A 20,980-nucleotide genomic window follows, 5' to 3' on the forward strand; every position below is an offset into this window, starting at 1 on the left:
TTAGTCAAAATCTTTTTTCCTTTTGCATAAACATGAAGCCAACTTGGCTTCTGTTAAAAAAAAAAATCTCTCAAACCTCTCCCTTTAAAGCATTTTACTAACGTTATGTTAAGTTTTTTTTTTTAAGTATTCAGACTTCATACTATAAAAGACCTGTCTAGATAAAACGTTAGAATGTCAGAGCTAAAATATAGTTATGGATTCTAGCCAGCACCTTGAAAGAGTTTGGAGACAAGATCAGAAAGCAAATTTTGACTTTCTCTATGGCTCTAAAATCTAGTCAAGTAGAGGACGCCCTGGAAGAAAACTGAGACAGTTCAATGATTTTCTGAAAACACTGAGTTACCGGAAAGTTCTATGGTTAGGTCATGTTGTGCACACTGTCTGCACTTAGTCTTACAATGTCTCCTCTGATATAACAGCCTTGGTTTTAGTGTCAGTGTCTCCCCTTCTGGAGCTCTGGGGCAAGCAGGAAGCCGGGGAAGGGGGCCAGGAAGCTGAGTTTTCATTCTGAACACCTCCTCACAACTGGCTCACTCCAGAGTCTGGGTAGGGACAGATTCTTGAGCGAGGGGGTGTGGATGCCTCTTGCTGCGTGGACCCCTCTCTCCATGCTACACTCGACGCCCGTGCCCCTCTGAGACCCAGCGGTGCTGTGCTAAGGGTGTCCCTGCGCATGTGCCTCTATCTGGAGGCTCAGCCATCCCAGAGACAGGACTGTGGGTCCTCATGCCTTCGTCCCACTGCCAGCCCAGTGCCTGGCCTAGTGAATGCTGACGTGAAATCTCAACCGTGTATTGTTTTTTTTTTTTTTTTTTTAAGAAAGTAAAGCTCAGAGAGATTAAATAATACGATGGGTTATCCACCTGTAATCAGGCCTGACTAGAGCTGACTCCTGAAAATGTTGCCATCTCACAGCAGGATCAAGCCCACCACCCCAGCCCCGCACCAGGCACCCGCCCGCCGGGCAGGGTGGTAAGTGCAGGGATGAGAGGGGATGCTGGATGCATTGATCTCTGTCATGTACTTCTGAAAGGAAACTGTTTTAAAAGGAAAGCCACCTTTTTAAAAAGTTTTATGCATTTTTAAGCAGGGAGTTCTTAGAGACCTGCTTCATTAATCTGCCATGAATACACCTCTGGGAGAGAAGAGTTAACGTTAGTTTCCTCTAGTGCGCCAAAAAGTATATTATTTGCTTTGTTTGAAAATGTGTCTCATACACACACGTATGTAGATTGGGGAGGATAATGCAGAATGTTAATAGACATCTATGCCTGAGCCCGGGGCCATGTTCCCAGGGTGTGACGTGCCCCAGCAGCACAGGAAGGACGTTTGCAGTCGGCAGTCTGAGTAGCCATTTGTCCCTGACCTTTTCCATAGGGAATGTCTCCACGTGAGGACAGGCAGTGCCGTGTCACAGCTATGTGAGGACAAAACTAATAAGATTTAAATCGTTCCCATGGAAACCTTAGCCAGATCTCCCCTGCGTGCTATCCTGGGGGGCCTTTCGTGATGGGGGCACGTAATAGCACCCCCAACTGTTGAGCCAGGAGGGTGGGCAGGAGGCGTGCATGACAGTCACGTGCATGAAGAGACTGAGACCCAGCTTTGGGACATCTGCTCCTTGCTGATGTCAGAAGCTCCTCTCTGCACGGGAGGGGTGGGGACAGCAGTGGCTTGGAAGGGTCCCTAGCAGGCAGCGCTGCCCTTCTGGATCTAGCCCCAGAGCTACACCGGGAGGAGAGCAAAGAGCGGGTGAGGATTTCTCTTCCCATGCAGCGTGTTGTTTAGTGCACAGAGCACTTGCACCCTCCCGCAGGGCTGGGCAGACGCGGGTCTCCTATCTCATCAGGGACATAGCTGGGCTCACCCCACAGCACTCACAGACGGCAGGCAGAGAGTTGTTGGAGGCATCGCAGGGACGGGATGGGAGCGTGACCCAGGCCAGCTGCCTTTAGCCTTTGGCATTTCCTCCTCACTGCTCAGTGTGGCGCTCAGTGCCCCAGGCCGGCATGTGCACCCCCTCCTTGCTTTGCTGTGACTGTCAGCTCAGGGGAGCCCCAGGCATCTGCCCCCACACATGTGAACCACAGACAACAACTGCTTTTTCTCAAAAAGCCATCTTGTCAGACCTGACAGCTAGGAACATTCTTAGAAAAGCAAACGCGGAAACTATCAACAAATAAGAGAAGAGCTAATTTTGTCCATTCATTCAGTATGAGGAGCGTCCTGGGGATTTGAGATTATTATAATGAAGATAATTAGAGTACAGCACCTGTTCCTGACCTCCAGCATTCCTTGTTATTATCAAGTTCTTCTTAATCTTCTACCACCCCTAACATTCTGACAGTTTTGTGCTGTTGATTAATTCATGCTTAAAAACAAAGGCAGGGGGCAGCCAGATGAGATCAAGGGTCAGCCAGCCATGGCCAGTGGGCCAAATCCAGTCCTGCCGGTGGCCTGCTGCTGTCAAGTTTTGCTAGAACATTCATTTCCAGGTCACTGTGTCTGCTTTTATGCAACAGCAAAGCCCAGTAGTTGCGACAGAAACCCAGAAACAACATGGTCCTCAGACTTAGATGATGACTCTCTGACCCTCTACAGAGGAAGTTTGCCAGCCCCTGGATTAGATGACTCGATCGTTTCAAAGCTAGACCCTACACAAGATGTTTTGTAGAGAGCTGAATCTGGCTTCCCCGTGTATTTGGGGAACATGGTAAACACACAGAGCCTTGCACATACCTATGCGTGTGCACCGTCAGGACACCCAGCAGGTGATTTGTCATTAACTTACTGCTGGTCCCATGGCAATGCGTGTAGGTGAAGTCCCGGTCCACGCATGGCGCCAGCCTGTTGTGGATTCCAGTGAGTAGGAATCCCATGTGTGACGCAGGTGAGCGGGAGCTGCCAGGCTGCCAGTCACAGGGCCCAGACATTTGCAAGGACTTGTCATTGCCTTTCAAGTCGTCTCTGAAACTCAGTTGCCCCAACTACTTCCCAAGAAGAACCCCTCTGAAAACTTAGAAACCAGTGGCCTACCAGAACGCCTTTGGAAATAGCCCACATTGCACTGGCCTCGGAGAGATTTCTGGCAGAGCCTTGCTGCTCCCTGGGGTGGCCCTTCATCGAGAATTCAGCATCATGCTGGACAAGAGGGAAGATGAAATGAACAACCAGTCTCCCTACAAAGGGCAGCCAATAATTTAAATAAATGCAATTTTTGGACAAGGATGTGAAGAAATAGATGTGTCAAGGTGTCCTGTTTTTAGAAATCAACTTCATGGCTAATTCCATTAAATTGGGCTTCTTAGAAATGTGCACTGTGATTCGGAGAGAAAATCTGGCCCTTGAAGGGTTGGTTTCACTCCATAGTTAACTCATGGCTTGGATTTGAGAAGGGGAGGCCATCTTAGGCAGGTGAACCATTTGGTTAGAAGAATAATCCAGCCATCTCCCTTCCCTCTTCCTTTCGGTCTTCTAACAGCATTTTCCTGGTGCTGGCTGTGTGCCCAACACAGGGCCATCAGGGGCCCAACTTCAGAAAGCTGTCCCCTGGGGGAGGCAGATGAGCAAGCACCATGTGCATTGCTCAGAGAAACCCAACAGGCAGGTGGGCCAAGCTTTCCAGAATGTGGAGGCCTTTGAGCTGTGAGCTGAGTCTCAGAGGCAAGCAGGGCTGACCCAGGGCTCCAAGGGCATTCCAGGGGCAGGAGCACCATTCCTGAGGGAAGCCTGGGTGTCTGGAGTTCTGTTGCATGAAGGGAGAAGCTGGGAAGAGCTATAGCGGAGGTGGAGGTGGAAGGGCGACTTCGGCAGTGCTTTGGTTGGGGCTGGTGGTGCTGGCTGTATTACCTGGACGTGTTCCTCCCTCTCTGTGCACTGAGGGGCTCCTTCCTCTGAAGCCCACATGACTTTCTGGCTTGTTTGATTTGCCCATTTTGTCTCACTGTACCAGAGGTGCTGTTTGATCCCTGTCGGACTTGGTGCCCAGCGTCCACCTGCCAGGCTGTGTGTCAGCTCCAGGACGTGGGGCTGCAGACCCCCCAGCCAGTGCAGTGCAAAGCGTGCCATATGGAATTCTGCTCCACCTGCAAAGCCAGCTGGCACCCTGGCCAGGGCTGCCCGGAGACCATGCCAATCACCTTCCTCCCCGGGGAGACCAGGTACCCTTTGTACACAAGCTGCCACCAAAGGCGTGGGCTGTGGGCCAGGAGAAGCAGGCGTGCTTTCTTCCTAAAAGTGCTGTTACAGTGTAAGTGGTTGTGGCTCAGTCGACCCTAACACACACTGTACCTCTTGAGCCTCACTCAAGCCTGTCATTATTTGTATGTCTATTTATTTTTGAGAACTGGCTGTGTACCAGGCACTGTGCGAGGCTCTGGAAATAGAAAGGTGTGTGAGAACCACACTTAACACGGCTTGGCTGGAATGACAAATGCATGCGTGGTTTGTTGCTTTTCAGGGTTGCAAGTCCTGCAGTACCTAAGTTTCTGCAAGACTTCACTGTGTTGAAGGTGATCTGAAATGGGGATACAGGAACAAGAACAGGAGTAGGGTGCACTGGTCATAAATACTGTCCGGAGGGGATGGGAAGACACTCCCTGGTGGCGGCCTACCCTGCAGCCATAGTCGGGCTGTTTGCCCAGGAGAATGCTGCTGCCCCGTGCTCTGTACTTTGACATTTCGTAGGTTGATGCATAGGAAGTTGATCATATCCAGGTCTTTTTGTCCTACAAAATCCACAAGGTCACGTGGTTCCGCTGGACACTTAACCCTGTTCCTATTGATTCCAGGCTCCTCACAGAGGAGCTGCCACTCTGCCCACCACCCTCCCCAGGGTGTGCTCACCAGCTGCTTCCTGTGCGCCCTCTTCCCATTCCACTGTCCCCAGCTCCCATTCCTTTCCATGTGACCCCTGTGCCCTGTTCTAGCCCCAGACCCTCTCAGGGTCCCTGCCACACACCCCGGTCTCCTTCCGGGCGAACCTCCCTTCCTGTGTCTGGAGCGCCCTGCTCCACCCTCCTGCTTTCCCTGGGGGCTCCTGCCGCACTTCAGGTGGGGATCACATCCCTTTGTCAAGCTTCCCAGTTCCCAGGACAGGGTTGGGGCCTCCACCCTCTGTGTTCCCCCTGAGATTGTCTGCATTGATTACAACCCTGGACGTATTGGATTTGAGTTCTTCCATTGACAAGGCCGATTCTGCCATCAGGGCGAGCTCCTGACACACAGGGCCTGTGCTTTTCTGAACAGCCTACATCAGGCAGGCAGCTGCAAGCACGAACCACTTGTACTTACACTTCACTTGTACTTGGCATCTTAGAGCTTTCAAAACTTTAGATGGAGGCTGGTGAGTGTTTGGAGGCTGATGACTTAGTTTTCTTTATCTGTGACATTCTAGTCTCATTTAAATTATTCTCCAAAGACAATCTAAATCAAAATTCAGAAATCTCATTTTGTGGAAATTTTTAAATCAGAAGGTGTCACATAAAAACCGGAATTTCTGGCTTATCTGGGAAATCCGAACCCTGAACCTCTCCGAGGCTGCCTCCCCGTGCTGGCAGCCAGTGCAGCAGAGCCCCAGCCCTTGCTGGAGGTGCCACTGGGGCAAAGCCCCACAGTCCTCACCACTCCTTCTTGTCCCCTGGAACTGAGGCTGCCTGTCAGCCCTTGCTGGAGGCGCCTCCTGGGCCAAAGCCCCACAGTCCTCACCACTCCTTCTGTCCCCCGTAATTGAGGCTGCCTGTCAGCTGCCATTTATAACTGAGAAGACACTCAGCTATTTTTTGTATTGGAGGGTTTTTTTTTTTTTTTTCGTTAAATCTTCTCCTCAACCATGTTTTTATCCAGCCCCTGACCACTTCTCTCATTAACATCACCTGCCCACCCCTTCAAGATGCTGGGCCACATGTAGATTGTGATTAAACTGTCCAAACTCTTGTCTGCTTTTATAATTTGAGTTTACAGTAAATGTTATTAGTAATAATTTTAAATCCAATTCAGATACTAGGAAATATTTGAAAACCATTGTCTGTTCCATGCAAAATTTTATGCGTAGCACAGTACTCCAGAACTGGCATATTTTAACTGTTTTCATTTTGAAATGTCTCCCCATGAGACACTGTACACGCTGTTCCTGCCGCTTCTTTCAAAATCAGCTTGTGAGTGACATGAGAAAATTGGTTTCTTAGCTTTAAGGTCACACCTGGCTTTCAAATCAAAACAATGTTATCTAACCTGAAAACCAACCTTGATCACCAGATTCGGTGTCTCATGACTTCCAGCTCTTTGCAAAATCAAAGTCATTCTCAGAAGGAGGCCAGGGCTAAGGTTTGCTCGGAGCTGGCTCTGTGCTGGATCCCTCTGGAGACATTTGCACATATGCTATCTCATTTGCTCCTTGGAACAGCCTTAGTTCATTCTTTATCACATTATGCGTGACCAGGTTGGTCTGTAGTTTGCTTTTAAATTGGAAGCATTTGAGCTACTGACAGTTGTGTTATCTTTCAGTAACAGTTATTAATAATAACTACTGTTTATCGAGTGCCTGGTACTTATGTGCTGGCTTCTGTGCTTAACATGTGCAACCTCTGTAATCCTCACAACAGTCTGTAGAGATCGACGCTATTAGCCTTATTCATCTGTTTTGCAGATGAGACACATAACACATAAATCGCACAGCTAGGATCTGTCTGTCTCAAGACTCTGTGCTCCTTATGAGGAGAACATACTGCTTCTCTCATTATTTCTTACTCTGTTGCCTTCTACTAATGGACCAAACAGTCACGTTCAGTTGGAATGTGCACCCCAAGTGGAGGATTGTTCACTGCCAATCATCAGACAGCTCATACCAAAGTGAAACTACATTTAATGCTCATATCGACTAGAAGCTTGTGAGAGATCCTTCAGCCAGAATGCACTCAAAATGCCAGAATTTGCTCAACTGCAGTGAATATATACCCATAAATGTGTTAAATTCTGAAAAAGCTACTCCAAGAAGGAGGGATGCATTTTCTCCTGCTGATATGGGTTTGATTTAGTGAGTTCAAACAGTATAGCAAATGGACCCCCATAATCAGTGATAACTCCTCTTAACAGTTTATCATTTATTCCTTCAGATGCTTTTATGAATATTCTTACCCATCTTTTAAAAATTAACAGCATGAGGTGAGTCATACCTAGTGTCTGTGTTATCTTTCTTTAGCAACATTGAACTACTGCTACCCTTTATCAAGCACTTCATAAAAGCTGCACCCTGCACTGTGCTCTTGTCACGCGGAATCTTTTCTCACGGTCACACTGATGAGAAAACTAGGGCTTGGAGGGTTGCTCCACAGCTAGTTTGTAGCAGAGCCAGCCCTGACCTCAGCTTAAAGCCCTTCTTGCTAACCCTGCAGACCTAGCCAACTTCTGAGGAAAACAATTTCGTAAGAAGAGCCAGGTGGATGTATCCCCAGTAAACAGTGTGTGTTTATGTGTGTGTATTTGCAACATTTATTTATTTTTCTTATAACTGCAAAGTACATAAAATTTATATCAACTCTTTGGAAAGTAGACAGCTCTGTGAATAAGGACACAATATTTGACCTTAACACTATTATTCAGATACCTCCGTTATAATAAGCCTTTCGCTGTATTTTCTTTTGTTTGTATACATATATCTCTAAATTTAGATATGTGTTGATGTTGCTGTAATTTTTTTTTAATTTTTTCTAACTCAAAGTGGCTGATTCACAGTGTTTTGGTTAATTTTTTTTTTTCTGGAGTTTCTGTTTCTTTGTTTTTTGGTTTTTGTTTTGTTTTTTCATTTAATACCAAGAAAACTCAGTCTGTGAAGTGGAGCCGATGCTTCCAGCATAGCCAGTGCTCCTGGGTCTCCCGTGGGATCCGTCTGTGCAGAGTCCTGACGGCGTTTCTCCCACAGTGCTGCTTTCAAAATGGAAGAGGACGACGCGCCCATCAAGCGCTGCCCCAAGTGCAAAGTCTACATCGAGCGAGACGAAGGCTGCGCTCAGATGATGTGCAAGAACTGCAAGCATGCCTTCTGCTGGTACTGCCTGGAGTCTCTGGACGTGAGTGTGGCCTTCATCTTCACCTTGCGGCATTTAGCTTTGAGGTTTAGATTTGGAATGAGAAAAATAGACCAGCTGTTTCCTAAAGAGCTTGGTGCCTACTCCTGTGTAACAGTGAAGGAACACCGTTTGGTGTTTCTCCTGGGTTTGTGAAAACATTAACTCATGAGCGCCATGGGGACGGAAGCCTTTGTGACTCGTATAGTTCTGGGGCCTAAACACTTCATGCAGGTTCAGGATCCAGCCTGGGATTTAAAGGGGTTTTAGGATCGCAGGTTTTTTCTAAGCGGGGACTGTCATTGTCAGTTTGGGCTGCTGTGACATAGTATCATAGATGAGGCAGGTTAAATGACAGACATTTATTCCTCATGGTTCTGGGGGCTGGACATCAAAAATCAGGGTACACCAGATTTGGATCCTGGGTTCCTGATCAGAGCTCCTCCTCATGTTCAGGATAGCGAGGACAGACAGAAGCGGGGGCTGGGGAGCTGTTGGGCTTGGTGCCAGTCTTAAGACCTCATTGACACTCATGTCATCGACAGGGCAGGAAAACGTGCAAGACCTTTGCTGTCTGGCAGAATGGAAGTTCTGGCCTCATACGGCAGCCTTCTCCCAAGTATGCTGCGCTTCAGTGTCTCTCAAACACACCATACTGTGTGTGCCTGCAAGAGCCATGTCCCTGACAGGAGGGCACAACCTCCCAGGCCCACACTTTTCTGGAGCTTTGAGGCCTGATGCACAGGTTGTTGCTATTTAGCTTCTCATTCTCCTTCCTTGCCCACATTAGGGCGTGGGCATCTTGCCAAAATGATGAAGCCACAATTTTAGTTTTAGAATAATTTATTGGTTCATACTTTTTTAAGAACTATAATTAGGCCGGCCTCGGTGGCTCACGCCTATATTCCCAGCACTTTGGGAGGCCGAGGTGGTCAGATTACCTGTGGTCAGGAGTTCAAGACCAGCCTGGGCAACATGGTGAAACCCTGTCTCTACTAAAAACACAAATTATCCAGTCATGGTGGCATGCACCTGTAGTCCCAGCTACATGGGAGACTGAGGCACAAGAATTGCTTGAACCCGGGAGGCGCAGTTTGCAGTGAGCTGAGATGGCACCACTGCACTCCAGCCTGGGCAACGGAGCAAGACTCCATCTCAAAAAATAAAAATAAATAAATAAATAAAACTATAATTAAATAGCAGACCTACTTATCTGTTGAAACCATTGTAGCTAGGACAGTCCAAGCACATCAAGTCGTGTTTCATGAAGGGATATATTTATGTCTGTTCTGCACAGCAAGGATGAATGTATCCAGTCCATCCAATAATAGTATTAAGCCATTCAGGTCTCATTGAAATAAAGCGGGGGGCGGGGCGGGGCAGACAGTCAGAGCAAGTCCATGCTTCCCCTGTTAGCATTTCATCTGTCCAGAGACTGCTCTTTCTTATGAGTGTTTCCGGGCAAGCGTTCATACCGTGGGGCTATCTCAGAGCAGTTCAGCTTGGCAGACAATGGCCGAGATGGGTCACCTCGGGCCTCCAAGGTGAAGGAGAAGTGGTTCAGACCAATGGGCAAAGTGGAATGAAGCACAGGCTGAAAGATTTGTCTAGAAGAAAATGAGTGTCTCTTTGAGATGGAATATTACATATGGTAACAGGTCTGTAATATAAAGGCTACCTTAAAAAATTAGATTGCTTCTTTTGGAATTGTTCCTTTGAAAGGCCTGTTGTCTCTTTATGAACTTTAAATTACTAAATGAATAGTAGAACCTGATGCAGCTGACCAAATCTGGGTAAAATATCATCATCTTCTATCCTGAGGCTTCATTTTTACTTCCTAGGCAAGCTAAATGAATCAGCGTGGCAAGATGAATTTTCTTTAGCTTAAGTCCCCAAGGGGATTTGTGGAGTGACATCTGAAGCCTTACCAAGTTTTTTAGGGCCTTCAAAGTCTTATTTATGTATTTATTTTTGTATTTTACTGTATTCTAGTTTTTTTTTTTTTGAAAACTGATCATTGAGTTATGTTATCATATCTAGTATCTGGCCTGCAATTTATTACTCTTTGTAACTTTCCGTAAAGAAGGAAGAAAGTGAAATGTCAATTTTCCTACACCTTGTCACAGAGCCCCAGGCGGATCATTTAGGGGCTGCATTAGAAATGGACTGACAGAAGTTTGGTTTCCCCAGGCCGCTTGGACCGAGTGACAGGGACTAGGAGGGAAGCTGTTGTTTTTCTCCTTCCAGCACAGAAGTGTGTCCTCTCTGCTCTAGTCCCTGAGGAAGGCCCTCCCTGTCCAGCTCCACCCTACAGCAGGTTCCGCCTCTTGCTAATGGAGAGGAACCAGGCCGCACTTTTCCTCCGTCAGAGACATCATCCTCACGGCCGTGCAGAGTTTCCTATGTTTTCTTTGTACATGAAGAAAAATGACCCTGTGGCCAGAGGAAGCGGACGTGAAGGAAAGGGAGTCTACTGTTGGAGCCCTTTACCAAAGACATTAACAGTGATTTAGGACAAGCACATAAATGCACGGCCTGAATCCAGCCAAGAGCACTCAGAGGAGAGAGGAGGGCCTTCCATGGAGCTTTTCTCTCCTGTTTCCCCCAAGCGTGCTTTCTGGCACATGCAGGCGTCCAGGAATTATGAATATTTCAGACCACCTTCTCCCCATCGTGGTCCTTACTCCCTCTCCTCGCCTGCTTCCCTCTCCTCATCTGCACCTGGCCGAGCCCATCTCCCCTTGAATCCTCACTGCTTCTCAGCTCTCAGTGCTGGCCCAGCATTTGCTATTTACTGTAAAAAGGGACATGTGCAGTTTCTTTCTTTTATGTATTTTTTGGCAGTAGATAGTTAATGTTTATTGAGGTAATTGTTCCAGATCAGCATTATACAATTTGCTGTGGATACCTGCTTCCCTTAACACACACAGTATGTCTGTGAGTTGGAATGAGGAAGGCCAGAGAGGTTTATCTTTCTCAAACTGGTGAGGAAGGGAACCAGCCATCAGTCCCTGATCTTTCAAACTCTAAAAACCACATCTTTGTGTTAGATCAGGATGTGTCAAGGCAGAGTGTGAGTGGACATTTTAAAGCTGAAGATGCTAGAATTGCCCTGGGGCATTTGCTCTTTCACCAACCCTCTCCCTGATTGCAGCTTCCCGGAGCATGCACCATTGTTTCATCCCACCCTGGAGTTTAATGGAACTTCTCTGAACAATAGGAGGAAAGTATTCCCCATCACAGAAATAGATCCATGTTCCTGCAGCTCCTGGGATCGTTATGCCCCAGGGCTTCATCTATAAACTAAAAATCACAAGTCAATCATTTCTACACTGTGAAACCATATTTGAGTGCTTTTATCAGGGGATAAGAAAAGTGCTTTTTAAATAAACATTCATGTTGTTCATGAAATCCGGCTGCATGTCAGCAACTCCACTCCCTTGGACCCCATGCGGGTCTGGTGAGAGGAGGGCGGGGGGCGGGGTGGGGGTGAAGTTCTTGACCTTGAGGAGCTCGTCATCTCCCTGGCGAGCCCCATAAGGCATGATCCGGACACATTGCTATGAAGGAGGTTGCATGGCTAAGGGTGTAAAGTCCCTGGCGGCCCCAAGGAGGAGTCAGCAGGTTGCTGGGTCTGGGGGCCAGGGGGTAGCTGAGGACTTGAAGGTTGAGTGAGTTTGTTCACCAGAGAGGACAGAATGTGCTGAGCCAGGTTACTGCCAAAGACCTGGGCACGATGAAAGAGGTTGTGAACTCATACGTGGCCTGGCCAGAGATGCTGGAAAGATAAGGTGAGGCCCAGACGACGGCCCCTGTGTACCAAGATCAGGGGCCTGGCCCCCAGCAGAGGCCATGCTTCCCAAGGGTAGGATGGATCAGAATCACTTAGGAAGTGTGAAGACTGGGCCCTGCCTCAGACCTCGGAGTCAGTATCTTCAGCTTCCAAAAGCTGTCCAGGTGACTCAGATGTGCAGCCAGGCTTGTCCATGTCTGCTCGCAGAGATCAGTAACCACTTCTCAACTGGGTAGTACACAGGATTTGGTCTGCGTTTCAGAAAACAAATTCAAAAACATTTAAAGAGCCTGCAGTGCAAGACATTGTGAGAGGCAGTCTGGAAAATGGAGAATGAGCTCATCTCAGTGCTGTGTAAATTAATATCAGTTCAAAGGAAATTTCGGTTAAGAGTTCAAGGAGGAGAGAACTCACAGTGATGGAAGTGGACAGAAATAGCTTCGTAGAAGAGAAAGGTGTGGCCAGAAGTGGCTTTGTGTTTGCCTGCTCCTCCCCTTCCTCTCACAGATGGGGTGTCTAGGCACAGAAGCGAGGCGGACAGTGGTAGCTGGGACCCCAGCCCCCAGCTAAAGCCTCTTGCTACTGCACCTGTAACAGCCAGGATTTGATAGCCCTCCATTCACTGTGCATTCAGACACCAGGAGGCTTGACCCCAAAAATCAGCAAACTCAAGGCTGGTGTCCTCCCCACAAGGAGAGGAAGGCCGGCTGCAGCCCCCAAACTATCTTACCAGAGTTGATTGAAAGGAGCAGAAGGCCGTGACCCGTCCTGCTCCTCCTGGTTTTCGGAAGAGTGACTTCCTGTTCCCTCAGGCACATTGGGCCCTGTGTTTATTTGCTCTTTTCTGAAAAAGCAGCTGTCTGTTTACAGCCTCCCTTAAATGAATCAACAGGCTTGCCCCTCCGTGGCACCCTGTGCCTCGTCATTTCCTTCATTGATCAGGATTGAAAACGGCGCCTCCTGGTCCGGGAGGCGCAGAGGGCTTGGTATAGAAATGCCATTCCCCTCTCACCAGTGGGTAGTCGTTGAGATCTGGGTGCCAAGCGCTGAGCTGGGGAACACACTTAGGGAGACCAACATGTGTGAGGGTCCCAGCTCCAGGAGGTGGAGGTGGGGTGAAGAACACTTGGAGGGAGGCATCCACAGGCGTGCCCGGAGTGCAGAGGGCCGCCGCCCACTCAGGATGGTCTGAGAAGATGCAGATAGAAAGTGCTCCCCGGGCTGGATCTTGAATCTGAGGAAAATCAAGTGGCCTGAGTGGAGAGGAAGCACTTTCTAGGTGAGAACCCTGACCTGACGGAGGGGGATGGGCCAGCAACAAAGAAAATCATCCAATCCTGGGAATAGCCCTGTCACTGCAGCAGGAAGATGCCAGGGCAGAGAGGGACTCTGGTGGAATCACACACAGCCGGGGCCAGCAGGAGCTCTTTGGAGCAGCCGTGACCTGTGTGTTCAGTAGCCCTGTGTCCCCATGAGATCCCTTCTCTCCCACAAGCTCAGAAGCCAGCCACTGTGCGGGGAGGCCCTTCTTTGGGCTGGGCCTGAAGTCTGGTTCAAAGCTCCCTCTAGAGCCCAAGGCTGTGCTGTCCAGGGCTGCTGGGTGACGAAGGAAGGCCCTTGGGAGGAGCGGCCTGGGCCTTCAGTGGCTGTGGCCAGGTGTTCCTGGGTGTGTGCCCTTCCCTGTGTCACCTCCCTCACGTCTCCACTTACCATGAGCATAGGAGAAGAAATGCATCAATGGCCGTGATACTCACCGAACTGAGCAGGAGCCGCTCGTTCACGCCGTCTTTGTCTCTGCCCCTCACAGGATGATTTCCTCCTGATACACTACGATAAGGGACCCTGCCGGAACAAGCTGGGCCACTCCCGGGCATCTGTGATCTGGCATCGGACACAGGTAGGAGGTGATTCGCCTGGAACGTTGATCTCAGAGACTGTGTGTGTGTGTGTGTGTGTGTGTGTGTGTGTGTGTGTGTGTATCTTTAGTGTTTCCAGACTTGCCTATAGGAGGAAGCTCTCCTGGATAGAAAGAGCTAGCAGATGTGCTTCCTGCTGGGTTTTTGCTGGTATAGGCTTATCCTTATGGAAGCCCTGGCCCAAAGTTAGTGTCAACGCACATCACATTCATTGTCTGATGGGTCTTCAGCATCAGACTTCAGATCACTTGCCCGGGACTCCTGGCCTTGGTCATGACCTGCTGACCGTGTTTAGGTGATCCTTGCCTAGCCCTTAACAAAGAGCTTTCTCTTGAGGCCCTGAGGTAAGCAAGGTAGTAACAGGAATGGATAACAAGGAAGGAGCAGAAAAGTTCCTAGATCAGTGGTCGCCAACCTTTTTCGCACCAGGGACTCACTTCGTGGAAGGCAGTTTTTCCATAGACTGGGCAGGGCGATGGATTTGGGATGATGCAGCGTATTGCATTTATTGTGCACTTTATTTATGTCATGATTACGTTGTAATATATAGTGAAATAGTTATACAACTCACTATCATGTAGAATGAGTGGGAGCCCTGAGCTTGTTTTCCTGCAACTCGATGGTCTCATCTGAGGGTGATAGGAGACCATGACAGATCATCAGGCATTTAGATTCTCATATAAGGAGCGTGCAACCCAGATCCCTCGCATGCTCAGTTCACAACGGGGTTCGTGCTCCTACGAGAATCTAACGTCACTGCTGATCTGACAGGAGGTGGGGCTCAGGCGGTAACGTGAGCAGTGGGGAGCAGCTGTAAATACAGATGGTTTGCTCCTTTGCTCCCCCGCCCCCCACCACTCACTCCTGCTGTGCACCCTGGTTCCTAACAGGCCACAGGCAGCTACCAGTCCATGGCCCAGGGGTTGGGGACCCTGGCCCTAGGTGGTAATGCCTGTGCAGCCTTTGGAGTTGATAAAGGACCCTCGTGTTGGTTAATATTAACTTGTGCTTTCAACACATATTTATTGCCTACTGTGTGCTGGGTACTGCTCTAGGAGCTGGAGATATACGGTGGTGCATGAGACAGATATATCCTTCTACGGAGGCTACGTTCTATTTAGGGACAGAGATGATAAACCAGCAAGCGCACAGAACCTGATAAATCAGCTAGAGGTGATGTGATGGGGAGATGGTCAGAGGTGATGGCAGAGACAGACCCTTTTAGGGCTTGGCAGTCCACAGAGCAATGCTGGATCTTGTGCTGGGTGAGTGGGAAGCTGCTGAGGGATTAGTGGCAGGAGGCACGTTGGCTGCTGCTCCCTGCCTGCTCCTCGAGAGGCAGGAAGGGCTCAAGTCTGTGACTCCTTCACGACATTTCTCAGGAGAGCCTCTGAGGCAGATGTGTCAGCCTCATCTAAAAGATGGAGGAACTCAGTCTCAAGGCAGTTGCCAGGACGAGGGAAAGGTCCACCTGCAACTCCACTTCCTGGACAATCTTAAATGCCGACCACGTGGCAAAGCGTATGGGCGTCCACAGCAGGGGATAAGACACGCCTCCCATCAAAGAGCAGATGCTGAGCATTCTTGACCTCGCAGGCCGTCGGTCTCTGCTGCAACTGTCAACTCTACCTGGCAGCACAGAAGCAGCCGATAGTACGTCAGTGAGTTACCTTGGCCTTGTTCCAGTGAAACTGTTTACACAGGCAGGTGGAAGTGACTGGTGATGGTTGCGTAACTCTGTGAACACACTGGAAACCATTGAGTGTGTGTACTTTATCTGAATTGCGTGGTACAGGAATTATGTCCCAATAAAGCTGTGTGGATAAACAGAACAGATGATGAAGCCAGGTTTGGCCCAAGGGCCGTGGCGTACTGCCGTCTGGTCTAGAGAGTCGGTTTGAGCTCCTCTGACTGTTCTCTCTGCACGTGGCCTGGCATGGCTTGAATCCACAGATCTGCTCTGGCTGCTGTGACAAAGCACTACAGACTGGGTGGCTCAGAACAGCAGAAACGTATTGGTTCAGTCCTGGAGGTCAGAATTCTGAAATCAAGGTGTCAGCAGGGCCCTGCCTGCTCTGAAACCTGCAGGAGAGTCCCTCCTGGCCTCGTCCAGCTTCTGTGGTTTGCCAGCCATCTGCGGCATTCCTGGACAGATCAATGCGTCGCTGCAATCATCCGTCTTCCTCCGGCTGCCTCTTTCCTGTGCATCTTCACCTCGTCTTCCGTCACTGTCCAAATCCCCCCTTTCTATCAGGACGTCAGTGGTATGGGATTGAGGCCCACGCTAATCACCTCATGGTAACTTGATTGCATCTGCAGAGACCCTGTTTCCAAAGGTCACATTCTGAGATACTAGGGGGCTAGAACTTCAACATATTGTTTTGGGAGGACACGATTCAACCCATAACAACAGCTACACCCGCCTCCCCACACAGCATAGAAACTGCCAGGAGGCTGCATTCCTCTTCTGTACTTGGTTTTCCCTGGGCTATAGGTAGGGGGTGACTGGGTGCTGACTCGGGGGGCCCGGCATTTGCACAGCCACCGTGTGAGTGGATGCTGTTGCGTGCACCTTGGCAGAAACTGAGTCACAGCTTGGTGAGAACTTGGAAACCATTGCCCAACTCTGGCAGTTTCCCTGTAGAGAAGGTGAGTTCCGAGTGAGAGCAGTTGCTTTCCACAGGCACTCTGACTGGCTGTTGCTGGGTGCTAAGCCTCCCACATACTCAGGCTTACCATCCTCACATGTATTTTGCTCTGGAATCTGCGGTGTGAACAGGGCTCAGCCAAGCCAGCCCACGTGTGGCCCACGTGGCTTTGGCTGGGGCAGCTCTGAAGCCAGGCAGGAGCCCCTGCAGGCCCACGCCCCATGCTTCTGGTGCTTGATCTGGCTGCTGGCTTGGGCCTCAGCTGGGGCTGGCAGTCGGATATCCTCACGCCATCGTGCCTTGGAGCTGCCAAAGGCCCAGTGCTCTGTGAACCCGGGACAGCCTGAGCACGGGTCTTGGCGGCCGCATCTTCCCTGCTCCTCCAGGCTCACTCTGAACTTCTTTGGCCTGCAGCGCCCGTGCTCTGCCTGCCTCTCTCCTTTGCCCTGGCTGTTGCTGCCACCTTGGTCTTCATCACTCTCTTCCTCTACTTCTTCTGTTCCTGCCCAGCTCTGCACATCCGCATTCTAACCCTCTCTGTGGCCCAATCCAGGTGTGACCTCCACCGTGAAGTCTCTTCTGTGTGACTGTCGTCCAAGAAGAGCCCTCCCTCCCACATGGCCCCACGCCACTGTGGTCATAGCCCAATGCTCATCTGCGTCTTATCTCTTGGGATACAGAAAAGTGCTCTTGAGAGCAGGGACCTGTTTTGCTCATCTTTGTAACCTCTTTGGCACTGGTCCTGTGCCTGGGACACAATGATTTTTGGAAGTAGTGCACAGGCAAAATCATGAGTGACCCGTTTGGCCGTGGGTGTTGACTCTCAGCCCTCTCCACAGGGCTGATGGTCCTCGTGCCTTCAGCGGCTTTCTACACTTGGGGAACTTCACAGGGGCCGGGCAGGGAGCAAAGGGTTGCTGTGTCCCCATCCTAGGAGCCATGAGAGTTGCTTTATTTTCTGGTTCTGCTCCTGGTGAGGAGAAGGTGGAAGTGGATGACTTGGAGCTTGTTCGTCCCCATTCAAAGACAGGAAGAACTGTTTTTGTTTCTCCTAGGGAGGGACAGGAGTAACACCACCTCTCTAATGACACCTAATAGTTCTTCCTTTCTTCGAAGGCAGAGGTTGCAGTGATCCAAGATCGTGCCACTGCGCTCCAGCCTGGGCGCCAGAGCAAGACTCTGTCTCAAGAAAAAAAAAAAAAAAAGTTATAGTTCACAAAAGTGCAGTGGGACCTGGAGCGATAGTGTTTGGGGAAGCAGAGCAGCCAGGAGTGTCAAGGTGCAGCAAGCGACAGCGTGCAGCCATTTGAGTGGACGCCCACCCTCCTTAGGAACCCCAGCTTTGCTCGGACTCATCTCTCTCTGCCTTTTGGAAATGAGTCCGTGTAAAGAGCTCGCTTCTGCCACGTCCTGCCTAGTTTTCAGCCTTCCGGCATCTCCCTTGCCCTGTCCTTCCTCTGGGCTGCTACGGCACTGAGCGTGCTCCCAAGTGCAGTGCTGTGAAGGACACCCGGTAGCACCAGGTGCCTTTGTGGCACGTGCACCTGCCAGGCTGTGGGAAACTTATAAGATCGCAAGGCAGGGTGAGACATTAGAAGCCAAGAATTATTTCTTGTTGATAATTCAGCAAGCTGGAATATTCCAGAAAAATAGTATGAAATGAGTGGCACCTAAATCAGACCATACGGGTCCTAAATACTGGACGTTGCAGAAAGTGCTTTGAAGGAGGAGAGGACAGTGTGAGCAGAGGCACAGAATGGGACACTGCGGGGCTGGCTGGGGAGCCTTTGGGAGTGCAGCTGATGGGAAGTTAGAGGCAGAGTAGTGATTGGACTTGGAGAGGGTGTGGTGTCATGCTGTAGACTTAAGTCTGTATGGCACTAGGGAGCCACAAAAGGTTTTAGAGCAGCAGAATAAAATGCTCAGACGGGGCATAACCTGAAGACTTCTGCTGAGCCTCTTTGTCCTCCACATTTAGCCTCGCTTGTCATCTTCATCTCTACAAAGCAGAATCTGCCGGCCTCGTGGCCTCAGAGGAGCCCTGCTCAAGATGGCCTGCTGTTCTGCCTTCTCCACTCCTGTGTCTCTCTCTTGCCCTGTTTTGTTCCTTCTCCCTGTCAAGCTATATCCCTCCCATCCATTTTTAAGGCTTTGCTCCAGCTCCTGCTTCTCCCATTACCTGTCTCTAAGTAGCCCAGGCCGCAGCACGTGCTGAGCAGCGTCTTTGGAATCTTATTTGACTGTAGCCCACCGGGAGACATGTGCCAGCATAGTAACCTTGTAACCCCTAAAACATCCCTGTGCACACCCACATCGACATAACTGACCCACTGTGTGCTCTTGCATTTTCTGTTCTGCTCTGTTTACTAAAGTCCTCATCTTGACCCACCAAATTGCTTTACCATCCTACAAATGGGGCAGCTGGGCCACCCTCTATCACTGACCCTGCCGTGGGTTAGAACTTCTTGCCCGAGTCAGGTTTCATTGGCTCCCTGGGGACACATTTCTCTGTCACGCAGGGGCTTGCTCCACTCAAACCTCGGGAGCACTCAGAACATGCCCTGAATTCAGTGTCCTGTGATTCCCAACTTTCAGGGTCATTTTGAAAGGTTCCTTCTCCCCAGTTCTTCCTGCCTTTAGATGTGAAGCTCAGTAAGATTATTCTAAGAGACTTGGGGGAATTCCAGCATGTCTCCTTGAGATTGCAGGCTGCTTTCATTATTTTTTACGGGAGCAGAGGTTTTATATGCCACTTGCATCTTACCTGGCACCCTTGTCAAACGGATAACAGTGCTGTAAAGGAAGAATTGTCTTTGTTGCATAAAGTTATTGTACAGTTTGTTTTATCCCAAGTGATACGTTTGTTATTCAGTATAGCAGAGTCTCCTGTTGAAGCAAATGAGCATGAGAACCAGCAGAGTGGCCGCGAAGGCGGGGTCACAGGGTGGGCAGATGTCTCACGTGGGACTGACTGTGCAGTTGCTGGAGTGAGCGTGGGTGCTGTGAGCCACACCTGTGCCCTGTCCCTCTGCCCTCCTGTGCATTCGCTGTACACGCGATTGCATGAAGTGCTTGCCGGCCTTTTTCTAGCGCTACCGCAGAAATCAGCCATCATGTGGAGAAGCATTTCATTTTCACAGGAGTAACCTTACTTCCTTAGGACATCCGCATCTGACAAGGGAGCATCTTACCCAAAACCAGCTCTTCCTTCTCTTCTGAGAAGTGAAGGGAAACTTTCATTACCTCAGTCCACCTCTGATAAAGAGCTCATTTTTAGCCAAAGGATGGCATTTACTAAAGCCAGCTGATTACTGATCTTCTGTATTCACACGCATCCGTGGAGGGGTGCACAGGGATAGTTTCAGAGACTGAGCCGAAGGACCAGGTGTTCCTTCCAGAAATGCTTATGTCCTGGAAGCCACATGCAGTGACTGTTCTAAGGGTATTTCTCACTGAGATTAGTGAAATAGGCACCATCTATCTCTTGTACTTACACCAGGATGCTCAGCTCTGTCTGTTTTAAACAAATACTGGACCTCTGGATTAGCTTTTTGGGTATAGATTTTGCATCTGTGAAATGAGAAAATTAGACTGGATTATAATCCAGGGATCAAATATGATACTGTGATTCTGAACCTGTCTGTGCCACCTTCAGGTACCTAGTTTCAGTGAATTAACAGTGTTCCATTCACCTTACCAGATCTCAGATTTTGGCTTAGTTTTCCAAGCCCTTGAATGTGATTTGTACAAGAATTCTCTGGGGGCAGCCATTCAGAACCTTGTCAGTTTCTTTTCAGCTGGCTCGTCCCATAAACATGGGTCAGACATTTATTTTGAGAGGTGTCGGGCTGTGCATGGGAACTTAGAATGGTTTGCAGAAAGCGTGTTCTGGCTTTAAGTAGCATACATCTAAGAAACTTCATGGGAAGGGGTAACTGTTCCTTTAAATCTTAGGGTTTGCCAATACAAACGAAGCTGTGCTGTACAGATTCTCTCTGGAGCCTGAAACTGTTTACCCATCCCTCTGCCTTCTGTGATCAAGTATCTGACACACATCCACAGCACACACACACAGTGGTTCTTTCTGCTTTGTGATATTTGCTTTCTGTCTCATTTTTTACTGCTGGCTGCGTAACTCTGGCAATACCTGCATCTGCCTGTCACCAACTGGCAATACGTTGGGTAACCCAACTTCTCAAACAGCAGGCAAATTTAGAGACGAGGTAGACGGAGTGAAAAGCGAAGATGGTGTGTGACTGGCCAAGAATGTGATCATTTGGTCCAGAATTTTGGCATGATTTTGACTGCAAAGAATGTGTGGCTCTTTCAAGACTGACAGTTGTGTGCCAGGTAGTCGAGGTTGCTCAAAATTTCCCTTCAAGTAGGGTAGAGCTTACTGCATGTTTTATGCATTCTGCATATCAGCGTGCACATGATTTCAGTAAAGCACAACCTGAATTCACACTGGGTAGTTCCACCGTTGATATATTGTTCAGACAAATGAATGTAGCCAACTGGGCAGCAAGCATGGATTCCCAGCATTAGCACAATCTAATG

At 49.3% G+C, this 20,980-nt stretch overlaps 1 protein-coding gene across 7 annotated transcripts in view; it reads left to right on the forward strand.

Annotated features, from left to right (window-relative positions):
- Positions 1-20,980, forward strand: part of RNF144A (ring finger protein 144A) — a 127,396-nt gene that overhangs the window by 100,053 nt on the left and 6,363 nt on the right. For all 7 annotated transcript variants that reach the window (XM_032172133.2, XM_058426116.1, XM_032172137.2 and 4 more), the window contains 3 exons: positions 3,956-4,163; positions 7,922-8,069; positions 13,667-13,756. In XM_032172133.2, the coding sequence (XP_032028024.1) occupies positions 3,956-4,163; positions 7,922-8,069; positions 13,667-13,756 (446 nt within the window). The remainder of the gene's footprint in view (positions 1-3,955; positions 4,164-7,921; positions 8,070-13,666; positions 13,757-20,980) is intronic.

Source organism: Hylobates moloch, unplaced genomic scaffold, assembly GCF_009828535.3.
Source record: "Hylobates moloch isolate HMO894 unplaced genomic scaffold, HMol_V3 SCAFFOLD_13, whole genome shotgun sequence".
Taxonomy (NCBI): Eukaryota; Metazoa; Chordata; class Mammalia; order Primates; family Hylobatidae; genus Hylobates; species Hylobates moloch.